Source organism: Podarcis filfolensis, assembly GCF_964270895.1.
Source record: "Podarcis filfolensis genome assembly, chromosome: 12".
NCBI classification, from domain to species: Eukaryota; Metazoa; Chordata; class Lepidosauria; order Squamata; family Lacertidae; genus Podarcis; species Podarcis filfolensis.
This window is the reverse complement of record NC_139614.1, coordinates 21,015,925-21,031,475: the sequence shown is the minus strand read 5'-3', so window position 1 is coordinate 21,031,475 and position 15,551 is coordinate 21,015,925. Positions and strand designations below refer to the sequence as shown.

The window sequence follows — 15,551 nt, the reverse complement described above, 5'->3', positions numbered from 1 at the left end:
TGCTATGATAACTAACCTGGGCCAACATCATTCCAGCCTGCCCACCTCATTCCCAATCTCATAATCTCTCATTTCATCACACAGAAATGCTGACACGGACTTAAACCATTACACAGATTATATATTTCCATTGCACTGTTAGAATTTCATCAAGATTGCTTCCTTCTGTTTATCTCCAAAATACCTTCAAGCTACAGAAAGATACGCGTGTGTGCATGCAGCTGCCCAACTATATATAACCTCCCTATCTATATAAGTCACTATAAGATTGTTTTTAAGATATAGTTAAACCATGCACATTTAATAATTAGAAAATAACATTATTGAGGCCAGAATGAACAGAACGACACAACAGCACTATGTATAGCTGGATGCTAAGTCAACCTGGTGTGCTTTGGTTCTTTTCTGAAGGTTAAAAGTCACAAATGGAAAAGTTTGTTAGCTTGTAGTCCTACACTACACCTAAGTATATATTCTAAAGTGTGAGTGGACAGCAATTGAGCTACTTGAGAGTTATGTGGAAATTCAAGAGTTATGTGGAAAATCTAAAGCTGAATCCAGGTGGGGGTGGAGAATCTCATATACCACACAGAACCCAGCTCTCTTGCTGTAATGGGAGAAAGGAGGATGGGACTTCTCACTTATTTTTTCTTTAGTTTAACAACTCAAGACATAGTTCAAAAGTGTTCCGCAAATCTTTTAAACCACAGCAGTGTTAAACAAGCTGTTTCTACTGATGTGGAAAATCAATTAGACTATGACAGCTTTGCCAAAGCAAACATACAGAGCAATTCAAGGCCATATACCTTAGACTGTTTCTTCTTGGTTTTCTGGGGCAGGAGGGGTCTCTGAAGAAAGACGATCTGCTTAGTAGCCAAATTCCCATCCCTATATTAAAAAAAAAACCAATATAAAAACACAGTCCTACAAATGACTTCCATTTATCCGGAGCGTCCTTTAAAATTCAACGAACATCTCATAGCCATCCATTAAAATCAGTGTTTAACAAGATCCCGAACACGGTGTCCTTTGCCAGAGTAAAACGCTAGGATTGGCACTTAAAACATTCAGCTCTCCAGAAGCCTCTTTTTCACTCATGTCTATTGCGTTGTGATACATTCCGACAGTGGTACAGTATACACTTTGTCTGCCAAAATGTTCTGGAGTTGATGTACAAGCCCTTAATAAATGAGTCATTCCAGAAAAGTCAGTCCACATGAGGGATGTCTTTGAACTGTAATGGATCCTAGCAAGGAAACTACAAGGCCTCTTATACTGCTGATTAGCATATTACATAGCTGTGCAACAAAACTCAAAATAAAACTAAATACACAGATTGACCCTTAATTCAACTGAGCTTAAAGGCTCCATGAGCAGATCCAAGAGACCTTGTGGGCCAAGGGAGGAGGAGGAGAAACACAAGCCTGAAGAGCAAAGATGACAGCCAAGGAAAGGCTGTTTCATGTGCTATTTCTGCATGTTTACATTGGTGGATTTGACAAAAGAAAATCTGTTCCCACCGCAAGGTGATTTACTGCATGAAGGAGAGCTATGGGAGATAGAGTCTTTATTTATATATGGCCCAATGTGTATTTTTATTATTGTCGGACAAAGCAAATTCAATGGGCCTTGCCAAGACATGGGATAGCTTGCAGCTGGAATGCATGATTCATGAACAAACCAGGATCTGTGTGAATCTGTACCAAGAGGGAACAGCCTAAATGAATTCTAGATGGATAGCTGTGCTCTTGTGTCAAGCACTAATGAGAAAAGAAGTGCCCCATGACACCTTAAAGACTATTGAACATTCAGGGACTAGAGTCTACTTTGTCATGTGCATAAAGTACAGGTAACGTCCCATTTGTGCAGGGATTGTATTTCTGGCCCCACATGCATCTGCAGAGCGCGCATAAGCCTATGCTGTATTTGGACCACTTCCAGATCTGCAGCAATGATTGTGTGTGTGGTTGGCATCAATCAGACACATGTAAAATGGTTGCTACCTGTACATGACAGACCAACAGATGTCTCTGCATTTCATGGCCTTTAGGCTCCACTGTTCACACTCCCCCACTGCCACAATAGGCATGTATCTGCCAACCAATAGACTTCCTCCAACTGATGAAGTGGGCTTTAAACTTGTTTGTTTAAACGTTGGTATTTAAACTTATGCTGTAAAGTGGCAGGTGAACCAGGTCACTGAGATGAAACAACGTCTGAGAGGTGAAAGGGAATGCTCAGCCCCCACCGTCAGCAGGAAAGGAAAGTTAAAACCATTGGTTAGCATCAATTATCTGAGACGGGACTTGCGTCTGAAGCCCAGAGATTCTGCACAGCCTGCCAAACGCCTCCCGTTACTCGCCCTGCTGGGCAAACAAAGAGGAGGAACTGAAGCATTTCATGCTCGTACGATGATTCTCACAGTTGTGGGCTGCTTTAATGCACACGGATAGGGACCCCATGCGATGAGCAAGGATGGCTTTTATGGCTGAAACTCCCATAGGCTTTTTCTGCACCGTACCTGTTTGTCTTTACAACTGGAGTGGGAAGCACACAAGTCAGCTGCCAGCCATATATGGCGAGAGAGTTCAGCAGGGGAACGTAATCTGCCTGCACTCGAGCCCCCTGGGGAAGAGAAATTAAGCCGTTAAGAGTTAAATGTGAAAAGCGAGGCTATTTTATAAAGGTTGTTTATTTACGAGTGAGGATAATTTCTGCCAGTTCAGCAAAACAGGAGAAGAAATAAATACTGAAAAACAAAAGGAATGAAGGGTCATTTTTCAGTTCTTGCTGAAGGGTTAAATAATTTTGTTTAAACAGTAGAAACACATTTCTTTCCATGCTCCAAAACCTTCCGTGTGGCAGCTGATGAATCAGATCAACAGGACTAATTCATTTTGTTTTGTTGGAGATCCCCTGGATGAATGGCCTCCTGCAATATTAGCTGAAAGAGAACAATTACCTCCTTCCAGACAAAAGGGTATTCAAGCAGTACAAAAATCCAGCTATGCTAACCAGGGCTAATTCTGCTCTGAACTATACAAGGTGGAGCTGCTGAGCAATTCTGTTAAAATAAAGCGAGCAACTCTTAAGTTTACACCAGTTGAGCCCAGAGAATAGCTGCTCCATTGATTTCCAGAGCATCTCATGGTGTGTTAAATGACATTATGGTGGTAATGAGTACAGGTCATTTGCATCCAGCAGCATGAAAATATGGACGCAATCCATTTTATTCCTTTTGTCAGGCACACAGACACAAGAGCACAGCCTGTTTGTTATGTTTCATCAGCAAATGCACGGGTGAGATAAAAATGGTACCTTTCACTTTAGAGTCTGGCTCTGCCAATTGTCTCAGCTAATATACGAGATCAAATAATTCCCTGCAGTGAAGTACAAAATGGCAGCTATGACAGACCACTCCAGAGAGAGGACTAATCAACAAATTTTCATCTTCGCTTTATAAAATATGCTCCAGTTCACTTACAGTATTATAGCTCTATATCGGTCTTTTTTATTTAAAAAAAAAAAAAGCTGGAAAAGCATTTTAGTGCTAATTATCAATTAAAAAATTTAAAAAACTGATGCCAAGCAATGTTATTTGCACTGCTGTGGATGGAACATAGTGGGATGTAAACACAGAAAACGCACAATATTCCCAACAGTGTGAAAAGTCAGCTGCAATTCTACTTGTACCTTGCAACAGAAGAGCAATAGCGCTAGGAGCTACCTATCTGGAAGCAGTCACAGTCCACGCAACAACCCCCCGAGGTAGGTCACCATTACTTCTATTTTACAGATAGGGAGCTAAATTTTGAACCAGTGGCTCGTCCTAGGCTACTTGTCGCTTCTGCTTTGCTACCATGGTTTTGGAATGAAGCCCACCATGCCAAAAAAGTACCCCTTCCCTTAATTTCACTCTTCTTGATCTCTCTCCTTAACCAAAATTCATTTTGCCTATCACTACCTGCTTTGTCCACTTGATCACAGAATCGCAGGACTGTAGAGTTGAAAGGGATCCCGAGGCTCATCTAGTCCAACCCCCTGCAATTCAGGAATCTCAGCTAAAGCATCCATGACAGATGGCCGCCCAACCTCTGCTTGAAAACCTCCAGTGAAGGAGAGTGAGTACGTTCCACTGTTGAACAACTTTAACTTGTCAGAAACTTCTGCAGCCTAGAATTGCATTAGCTTTTTTTGCTCCTGCACCACACTGTTGACTCAAGTTAATTTTGTGGTCTACTAAGATCCCTAGATCCCTTTCACATGTACTGCTGGCAAGCCAAGTGTTCCCCCTCTTATACTGGTGCTGCTGGTTCTTCCTGCCTGAAACCTGGCATTTGTCTCTCTTAGAATTCATTCCATTACTTTGGGCCCAGTTCTCCAATCTGTTAAGGTGATCTTGAATCCCAATTCCGTCTACTGTGGCATTAGCTACCCCACCCATCTGGTGTCATCTGCAAACTGGATGAGCATCCCCTCAATTCCTTCATCCAAGTTGTTTATAAAGACATCGATGCTCAAAAGGAGTAACTTAAGGAGTCCAATTTAAAGACCAGAAATACACAGAACCTCTCTGATCTGTTTGGCTTTCCATTAAGATGTAATACAAGACTCTCCTCAGAAGCAGCTGGCAGGACCACCATTTACAGGCAGGTCTATGAAGAAAAATGGGGTTGGTGAGGGACTATCAGTATCAGCATAAATATGACCCATTTCCTCTAGAGCATAGCAGGATGCTTCTGACAGCTATCACAATCACAACAGGATAACACTGCCTCCTATATCAAGACCCCGTAGTATCTTGCTGCCAAACAGATTTCTTTCCTCTTGATAAGTTTGTCAAATAGCCCAAAGCCCAAGGGTCCTAGTTACAAGGGAGCACCACCCATTTCTGCCACGGCACGCAACAAGATGTCAAAGCCTGAGACTAAGCCATTCTGGCAAATTGGGGCATCCTCTTGGCATCTGCAGAAGCTGAATCATTTCAGTGCTGCACGGTTTTTTCCTGCCACAGACTCTTTTTTTTTCAGTGACACAAGGCTGTAAAATCCAAACTGGTCTCACTTGTCAAACCAGCACTCTCTTCAAGCAGATGCCGTCCTGGACCTTCGTACAAATTCAGGAAGGAAAAAAAGCCAAGCGCTGAGCTGAAAGTTCTTTGAACATCTATCAGCTCGAAAAATGAAGGCAAAGGTCAGTTTAAAAGAGCAGTGAGCAGATTTCTAGACAGCCAAGTGCTGCTTCTCTCCACATTTTACTACAAAGTGTTACTGCCACTACAATTGTCAAGTTGCCCAGCCTGCCCTGTAAATTGGATCCTGTTACACGCAAGGAAGTATATTTTCATTTGGTTCAGATTAAGGACCTTCCACAACCCTTGGGAATCATCAGCCTCTCCTTAGCTTCAGTGCCAAATTGCTGAGGACCCCTTACTCCCGGAGCTATGTGCCATCTGCTGAGTCTGCCTCCCTAATAGCAAGGGGCCTTTGGGGGCTTACTCCACAGCAAGGCCACTGAGGATGCCTAGCTGGGCCAGCGGCTGATGGCAGCCATATTATATCACTCACAATGCCTCAGAAGGCAGCTCAACTTATGGGGCACAGAGGAGAAAAAACATAGGTGTCTTCAGGAGCCAAAAAGGCAGCTGTCTGCAGTGGAACCTGCTGAAATGCTAGACCCCATCAGCTGCCTTGAGGTGCTGTGGGGTGGTGTCAGGGCTGCATCAAATAGACTAACATATCACCCAATAGCCGAACACGGGAAAGTGCATTACTTAGGAACATGAAAAGTTGCCCGTATACCTATCTGTCCATCAAATTCATTGTTATCTACACTGACTGGCAGTGGTACCCCAGGATCTCAAGCAGAGGATCTTTCACATCACCTGCTGTCTGATCATTTTAAATGAAGCTCTCAGGGACTGAACCTGCGGTCATCTGAATGCAAAGCATGCTCTCTGCTGCAGAGCCATGCTCCCTTCCCAAGTCTGAACAGGTCAACCAGTTCTGGCCAGTGACAATGTAAATGTGAGAGGGGAAAGACTGCATTGCTTCCTACACAAAGGCAGTGCCATTAAGCTTTTATCCTTACAGAAAGTACCGTATTGGCCTGAATATAAGCCTCACTTTCTCTCCAAATTCCTACTGTGGAAAGTTAAACTGCGGCTTAAATTCACAATCTTACAAGAATTGGCTTTTACGAAATCACTGCTGAAACGGATATACGGTAAAATGGAACGGGTGTGAGTGCCTGCGGAATTTTAAGGGAGCGGCTTGTATTTGGGTATTGCATTTTTTTTCTCTCCCCCCCCCTTGAATTTTAAAGGTGTGGCTTATAGGTGGGTGCTGCTTATATTTGGGTCAATACGGTAGCTCCAGGTAAGGAAAGTAGAGAAAGCTGTAAGTTGCAGTGTACATGTCATGAAGAAGCAGCACATGGGAGCATCTCACAAAACTAACTACATGCGGTTTTCTTGAGTCTTCTGCACAACCCTGCCACATGCCTAAGTGCCTTACGTCAAGGAAACGACCTGTAAAAGTTGCATGTATGTCTTTCACATTTATTTCAGGGGAAATAAAAAGGGAAGCTTGATCAAATGTTGCCAGCAATGATCCTCGGAGTAACTAGAATGACAAATGAAGAGGGCAGAAACAGCATGTAGAATACACTGCCTCTGGTAACTCAGCAAAATATGCGTGACTTGCAGCTACGATGATTCACTGCGCATTGTACTGAAATCTGAAAGGTGACAACGCGACAGTTTAGGTGGCAGCATTCCCCCCCCCCCTTACATAAAATTCCAAACTCTACCATGCATGTAGGACCTAAAATAAAATGCTAGGGTGTATCCTTACGTCCTGGAAGGAGGATTTGCACTTATGATTCCTGCCAGCTTGCCATGCCTTCCTTCAAGATGTCGTAAGTTGTAGAAGCTTAAGTGAAAGATTCCACTCCCTTCCTCCTCTTACCCCCAAATTCTCTCTTTTTATTTTTATTTTATGTTGTGAACCACCCTGAGATTTATGAATGAAGGGCAGTATATTATTATTATTATTATTATTATTATTATTATTATTATTATTATTATTATTATCATCATTATTCCAATTGACAGTAAACATTATATGGCTTCTTAGTATGCCCAGTTTCCATTGTTTTCTTTTTAAGTATATTTGTTCTTCTGAAAACCTCAGAGCATGTCTTCTTGTTTTTGGGTGGCTCCATTTTGCCTCCATTTCTGTCTGTGCTCACCACCTGCGTTTGCTATTAGAGGAAGTGATTAAAGGGCACTAACAACCCAAGCATTTAAAATGACATTTCATACTTATCATTGGCGACGGCAGAAATGTTAAGTTGTAACCCAATCAACACGTAAGGTGAATCTATAGCAACAGCGTATGATTTATTTATTTTTTAAGCTCAATGTAACAAGAAATGGTCAAAACCTCGAGACAAAAGATTTTTTCTTTTTAAAAAAGCATAGTCGCAGGGAGTTGGGGGGGGGAGATAGTGTGGGCTGATCTACAAATCAAACTGAGAGACGTTTCCTTCTGTGAGAGAGCAAGCGAGCAAAAATTTAATGAACTCATTCTCTCATTCCCCATTCTCCTGCAGTTGATAAGTAATCTCTGATCACACCTTGAGTGTCAAAAACCAGAGCATGTTGAGATGGCTGTTTTCCTGTCTTGCAGCAGATAAAAAGAATTCAATTTTACTTATGATTTTGTAGGTTTTTTTCTTCTTCTCTCACTCAGCAATAGTCTAGCTCATTAGGAAAAACTAGAAAGCTCTGCAATTTGAGAAATAAGAGGGGGGAAATATCTAGGCCAAGTCACTAGAAAGGAAAACAACCTGCATTAGCAATTTTATCTTTTTCCTCCTGCTGCAGATATAAAAATAAAACAAAATTGAGAAACAAACAAAATAACAAGATCTAGAAGCCATATAATGCAGGGGGAAGCTCATTTGCAGCAATTAATTCCCCATGCCCAATCGGTGGGTTGAAGTTATCATTTTAGAGTTTGAAGCGATGTAACTGGCCATCAATCCACCTCAACCACTTGTTAGTTGAAGAAAGATAGCAAATCTGCAGCATGATGCTCCCCAGACATTCTGGACTACGACTTCCATCATCCTTTACCATTAGCTAAACTGGCTGCAACTGATTAAATTGTAGTCCAAAACATTCTAGGGAACACCACCATGTCAGAGAAGGCTACGACAGCATATGATATAAGCAGCCCTGATAAGTGCCTGGTAACTTCCATCTATGAAACCACAAAGAAAGGCACAAACCACAAACGAATACAGGCAGTGGAGCCTATGGACTTCGCTAAACATCTCTCCCCCAAAAGCTGAAAAGAAAAGAGGTTCTGACTCAGTTTCCCCCCGTTCTTTATGATGTTAGGGAATGCTCAGCACACACAGATGCACTGGACGCTCAAGGCATTTCCTGAAATGAAAAGGTCAGTTCTTCAATGTATGGAGCTTCTTTTATCGATCTCAACTTTTCCACAAGAATCTGTAAGGCTGCAAGCACACTAACAAGGGAGTAAGTTCTATTGAGCTTACTGGAACAGCCTTCTGAGTAGACATCTACAGGATTGTGCTACAAGTCCAGCTTGGGGTGAGTGGAGCAGAAAACCAGTGAGATGGGTGGGTATACCAATGGAACAAGCACTCTGTCTCCAGCATCAAACAGATAATACCGTACTTTTAATATTGGCAGTGTGCCAGACGGAGTACTTGGAAAGGGAGGCAGAATCACAGATATGCTACTGTGACCTATCCTTTGCACCACACCACACTGCCCCCAAGCAAATGGGTCTACGTTGCTACAACACCTCATTCACTGACCTGGCATTCAGCAGCGTACTATTAAGACAAAATGAGGACCCTGAGTGGGAGAAGGACCATAGGGAGCCAGGGCTTAAGTCAGTTAATTTTAGCCTCTGGATTCAATTATCTTACTGGTGATGGTTCTGGTGGGGAGGTGGACTACTTCACCTACTTCAAAATGTGGCATCTGATTCCTCATGCATTTTGGGTCCTGCTTGCTTATGTTAGAGAGTGTAAACAAACCTTACACTAGAGAAAAGCTCACCAGTTCCGCCCCCTCCCCGGGACTTTCATTCCAACAGAACCAAACCTAAGGTGTATGCTCAGATTCTTGAAACCTCTCCCTACTTGGAGATTAGGGTGTGCAGAACATTAGACTGTAGAAAAATAACATCTCTCAGTCATTTAGATTGCAGTTATTAAAGAATTTGGAGGTAAAAAGCTATACGCAAAACCATGCATTTCAGCTAGGCTACTTCCAAGGGCCCAAAATCCAGCCAGTTCAGAAAAATCTTGCCATTATCTTTGCTTTGTACACTGTATCTTAGGTGTATTCTGCTGAAGGACAAAGCTGGCTTGGTGTTATTTGCTTTATGAATTAAGTAGAGGGCAAGTCCCAGTTTCCTAACACACACATTTGCTATTTCATCCCAACACTCTTCCTACATGGATTCACACACACACACAAACTTCTTATCAAGTAGTTACAGGAATATTAAACTGGAGTGTGCCTGAATTTGTGTCAGTGTAACCATGTTTGGTAATAATAAAATTCTGTATGTTTATGTAATTCAGACATACAAATTATAATGCACTTTTGTGTTCAGTTGGGCCAGTGTTCACAACATTCTGTTTTACTTAGCATTTTAGTTTGAAAACCCAAGTTCCACTATCTCTGCACTTCCTGCAAGATTGTATAGTTGAAGGAAAGAGCCTCTAAAATGTATGATAAGCTCAGAGATAAACAATGGCGAAAACAGCTTGAAAAGGGAAGTTCTTTTTATTCAGATGTCTGTTTACTTTCATACCCCTTACTTAGTACAAACACCATACAAAAATGGTGTAAGAAATGATCCCTATGTTCAAAGTGCAGCACTTTTAAACATTAAGGACCGAAACTGCTGCCAAGCTACGCTGTTACATCTAAGAACAGTTTCTGCAAAACCTGATCCTTGGCATTCTGAATATTTCTAAGCTAAACAGAAACACGCACACATCAAAAAAGCCTTTTAAAGGAAAAAAGCCCAAATACACATTGCTCAACAACCCCTTTCTCATCCATACAGAAAGAGAAGCCCAAAGGGCACCTACCAAAATCTTCTCCCACCTTCTTTCTAGGTCACCTTCAAACAGCATCCAGGACCTTTCAAAGGGCTGAATTTCACGCTCATCACTTTTGGCCCCCTGTTGCTTTGGGCATGCGTAGTTTGTTCAGCAGCAGGCATCAAACTGTGTTGCTCAAGCCCAAACTCACCACACATTTAACAGATCGAGAATGAAGGCCAAATCAGAGCTGGCTCTTCATAGACACTTCCAGAAAGAACAGCAGATCATCGTATTTACGTCGCTCCTGCTCACCCACCTCGCAAACCCCAAACCCCTCATCAGTAAAGAGCTCTGCTTTATCAATGCTCTGCAGCAAAAACATGGCTACACAGTGGAATCATTTCCACTAGGCAATCTGCCATCTCAACAGATTGAAACTGTGTACTCATACTTCGTGTCAAAATGCTGAAAATGCACAGCAGCAGCAACCACAAAAAAGGCACTCCAATGTCTCCAGAAGAGCTAGAGAGAGACAACTGTCACCACCACCTAAATTCTCTTAAGTCACAGGAAGTATTTTCAGAGAAAACCTTCACTCAAGAAATGAAGTTTCACCAACATCGTGCATCCAGGGAATTATTTTGCAGAACTTGCAAAAGAATCAGCTTGCAAAAGAATTATCTTCTTTTATTTGGTGCAAAAACATGACGACAGGCAAGATGTGGGGAAGCAAAGAAAGGTTGTGTAGGCTCTGGTTAACAAGGGACTTTCCTATGCAAAGAGAATTAAAATCAAAGAGGTTTCAATGCTAGATCACATGAAGTCTAGTGGAATTAATGCAGCCCAACATTTATAGGGTAGAAATAAAAGGGCAGCTTAAGGCATGTAATCATTAAGAGACCCCTGCTCAAAAAGGCAAGAATGCCAAAGTTTGTTCTAAATTTTAAGAGTTAAATAACTCAGCACTACTGCATCCTGTCTATTACTTGGCAAGGACTACATACTGTGACAGCTGGAAGCTTTACATTCTCTACTCAGTGACATTTTACACACATACCGAGCGCATCAGAGTGTTGAACATGTTCCCCTTGCTTACACTTGGGAGGCTCTTCTGTTGTTAGAAATTAAGCACGCCGTGCTTTTTGTCCATAAGGAGATGCCGATTTCTGCTCAAACTTGATATAATGCACACGAACACAGTTAAATGAAGTTGTGAACGAAAACACAGCTGAACTTCCACTGCTAAGTGCACTCTTACGGCAGGACACACACACACACACAAAATTATTTGGGAGAATCCTAAGGGGCACTTAGGTGTTTCATGCCCATGAGGAAGGGAAAGGAAACTTACGGAAAATAATTTCACATTTAGCAAAAGCTCTACTGTGCAGCCTATGCAGACTTAGGGTTTAGTCTGAAGGAACACAATGCACCCAGCTTGCTAATGCTAAGCACGTCTGGGTCTAGTCAGTGCCTGGAAGGAAGATGACATAAGACCCTATATATGTCAAACTGAAAAGGTAAAATAATTATTTATTCTTATGTCCTATAATTTTGTATGGGTGGGGCACTGAGTAGAATGATCTACCCTTGGAAGCTGATGGACCCAATTGGTTTTCTGATGCCTCCTGCAGGATATTTCTGCTAATAGGACTGGTAGTTCTGACAACACACTAGTCAGGTTCAGGAACCAGGAGACACCCTGCATGGTTAATGCAATCATTCCTAGATCCCCACCTTCTTCTGGAGAGAACCCATTCGGCTTTGTTTACTGAGGAGTTGTAGGAAATATCTAGAACACTGAAAGAAAACTTATATCAAAAGTTACTAAACATGGCCCAGAACTAATTTCAGAAACCAATTTGTGATGGCACCCTAAACATTCTACTTCACCAGCACTATTGTGTCCAGTTTTGTTCAGGTGGACTGTTCTAAGTGGTGGACCTCTATATTTTAGTCCTCCTGAGGATAGTGACACTCACAGCAGTTTGCTGTGACCAATTTATGGTACACTTTGTAGATAAAGGTACTTGTGTCAGTTCTGACTCCACTGTTAGAGAAGACATTATGAACACAGCCACAACTCCTACTTTTTATGTTAAACTTGTGCAACTTAAAGACAGGTTTCTTAAAGAAGTGAGACTATCCACTTGTGTTCTTGATCCTTCGAGGGTGAGACTGGTATCCTTCTGAAAAGAAGCTAAGGGGGCTGTCTCAAAAGGTAAGGCAATCAGGCTACTTACAATGTAATTCAAACACAGGGCTAGGAAGAAGCATGGTCTAGTGATTCTGATCTTTTTCTAGTATGTAGCTCAGAAATGCTTCAGGATTCAGCATTACCACATGGCAGCTGGTACCCATTAGGTGGGGAGCGGGGAGGCAGAGTATCTAAATGTAGGCAGATACAGGAAGTTGCAATAGGCAGAACTAATGGGAAATGGGGCACTAAAAGGCTGCAACCATGTACACACTCACATAATGGAAACTCAACTTGAACACAGTGGGACTCACTTCTGAGTAAGATGCATGGGACTATGTAACCCAATCTAATGCATGCTTACTTGGAAGTGAGTTCTGTTGAATGCGGTAGGATTTGATCCCAAGAAAATATATATTGGATTTCAGTCTTAGGATTTCCTACCCACTTTTTTTCTACTGCTGCTGCATCTTTAACAGCAGCCTGACATGCAGAAAGCAAACAGGTGAAACACTCAATAACATGACTATATAGCAAACAGCTTCCAGTCTGAGCTTCTGTATGAATACTTAAAACTATATGGACATGAAAGAAGGATTTATATCTAGATGTTAGGATAGAGAGGATAAAGAAAACAGGAAAACAGGAAGACAGAATGAGAGATAAAGGAGGTGCTGTGGGATTGGTGGAAGTCAATGTCTTCTTGTTGTTTTAGTGTTTATAATATTAACTTGTAAGATATGGATTTGTTTGTTTGTTTGTTTGTTTGTTTTGTTTTGGTCTTTTTTAATTTTCGAATATTGATTTTTGTGTGTTGTGTATTGTTACCTTTTGATATCTTTCGTGTTGTTGTTGTTGTGTGGAAAATACTAATAAAATTCATTTTTTTTTTAAACAAAAACTATATTTGCTCATAAACCCAGAATGCCTTGTATAACACTCTCAGCTGCACTGGCTACCAATTTGCTCCTGGGCAGAATTAAAAATGCTGATCTTACCTTTAAAACCTTATATAGTCTGGGACTAGAATACTTCTTTTCATGAACCTACTTGGGAGCTTCATTCAACAACTGAGCCCCTGTTGATTATACCCTTATCATCTGAAAAATGGAAATGGCAACATTATAACCTTTTTAGCTGCAGTTACTAGAACAGCCTTTCTCAACTCCCTATGTGTAGTTAAGACTACAGCTCCCATCACCCCTGACCTCTGGTAGCTACGGATGATGGGAGTTGTAGTCCAATAACATATAGGGACCCAAGGTTGAGAAAGGTTGTACTAGACTGTAGAATGACCTCTCCAAAGAGACCCATGTGTCTACTTTCTGATGCCTCTTTGTATGAACTGCTAAAACTTAGCTTTTAATTACTCTGCTGTCCAGCTTTGGCTGTTTCTTAGGTTGTGCACACGCTAAACTTCAAAGCACGTTCTTTGCCTCAATTCTGGGCACTGTAGTTTATTAAGGGTTCCTGGGAATTGTAACTATGTGAGGGATAAACCACAGTGCCCAGAATTCTTTGAGAGAAAGAATGTGTTTCAAATGTGCTTTAAAGGTGTCATGTGAATATTTCTATTTCAAAATTGCTTTTAAGTTTTCGTGAGTTATCTTGAAATACACAGAAAAGGTATAAATGTTTTTAATATACTGCTATTAATAATAATGATTTAAAAACAGGCTGAAATAATTTGGTATAAATGTGTGTAAATTTGCTAGGATTGCTAGCTCTGGAGTTAAGCAGGGATAAGCAGATGTAATATAAAAGGTTTTTTTTTTCTTTTTTAGGAGCTGCATGCTTGATGTTAACCATGCACTTAAACACTGAGTTGATTAAACACATAGCAAGAGCCAAATGACCTGCAAAGCACATTTGTGACATTCTTTGTAACTACATGCATTCTATTTCAATGATTCCAAAAGCCTTGCAATAAACAAAGGAGACTTGACTGGCACCACAAAGACCCTCATTTAAAAATGATTCAGAGCCCTGCTTTATGTATTACATTTTTCCTACCTTTGCAGGGTGGAACCAGTGTTTTTTTCTCTGTATGTACTGATGGTAGGGTAAGGTTATCAGATGTCCCCATTTTCCGGGGACAGTCCCCAGATTTACAAATCAGTGCCCATACAAAATCCATTGAAGTTGAAAAGTGTCCCTGGATTCATTGAAAAAAATTTGGTAACCTTATGGTAGGGGGGAAGGAAACAAAACAAAAAAACCTTTCCCTTCTTAGCTACTGCTTTGAGAAAGCTGCAGCAAGGGTGGGGATAGGATGAAAGCACCTTTCATACATTGTTCAGCATATATGTAGGAAAATGAAACATTTGAAGCTGCTCAAATATCCCAACACTAGTTAGTTTTATCAGTGCAATGTGAAACCTCTTTTTAATAAGACATGAAAAAACTAACTGGGTAACAAATTAATATAACAACTAGACCTTTCACTGTTTTCCCTAATGCTCCTTTGGGTAGTCCACTGGGATTGCTGAGAGAATAAATTTTAAAAGATTGTAAGAAATCTTGGATACTGAAAATTGCTAAATAAGTTATTGCTAATAGACGCAGCAAGCAAGATTTTTTTTTTTTAAAAACCCCCTATTAGTTTCTCATTAGGTTGTGATTCAAGATATTAGGAAACAAACAAAAGCAAAACAACACACTTACTTCCAGAACAGTCCATTGTTCTACAACAATAGCATCATAGCCTTGTATACTCTTGTTGTCTTCCACGGAAATATCTTCAAAGATGAAGACGCCATCTGTCATCCCCTGGAAGGAATCTGTGCAGAAACAAATCGTTTCTATAAGCTACACAGTTAGGGTATCCTATGAACAATTTTAAAGTGTGTGTGTGTGTGTGTGTTCATTATCACAATCCTAATTTCTTCCCAGCATGTTATTTGCAAAACACAGGGAGAGAAAGACCCCTGCACGGTCCAACTATATTAAAATGAATGAGACTAATAGTAGGTGTACAAATGAATCCTTTGTATGCAGTGCTGTGCTGCTAGCAACCATTATAAAACAGAATTGCACTTATTTTTATTGGCTATTTTTACACATAAAAAGATACGTGCACATGCAAGATTGGTGGTGGACACTTCTGGAGCTTGAGGCATTTCTTCCCTTCTCCTTGACTAGTATCTGAGGCACTGACCTAGCCAAGAGGCATGGCCATGGCAGGAGATGAGATCGTAGGGATATCAAGCATGCCTTACAACTTCCCCAGCACTGGATTCTGTTCCTCTAC

At 41.1% G+C, this 15,551-nt stretch overlaps 1 protein-coding gene across 1 annotated transcript in view; it reads right to left on the bottom strand.

Annotated features, from left to right (window-relative positions):
- RFTN1 (raftlin, lipid raft linker 1) overlaps nucleotides 1-15,551 on the bottom strand; it is a 109,192-nt gene that overhangs the window by 2,907 nt on the left and 90,734 nt on the right. The window contains exons 7-9 of the mRNA XM_083578050.1: nucleotides 14,966-15,081; nucleotides 2,522-2,625; nucleotides 807-888 (exon numbers count right to left, since the gene is read on the bottom strand). Coding sequence (XP_083434176.1) covers nucleotides 807-888; nucleotides 2,522-2,625; nucleotides 14,966-15,081 — 302 coding nt within the window. The remainder of the gene's footprint in view (nucleotides 1-806; nucleotides 889-2,521; nucleotides 2,626-14,965; nucleotides 15,082-15,551) is intronic.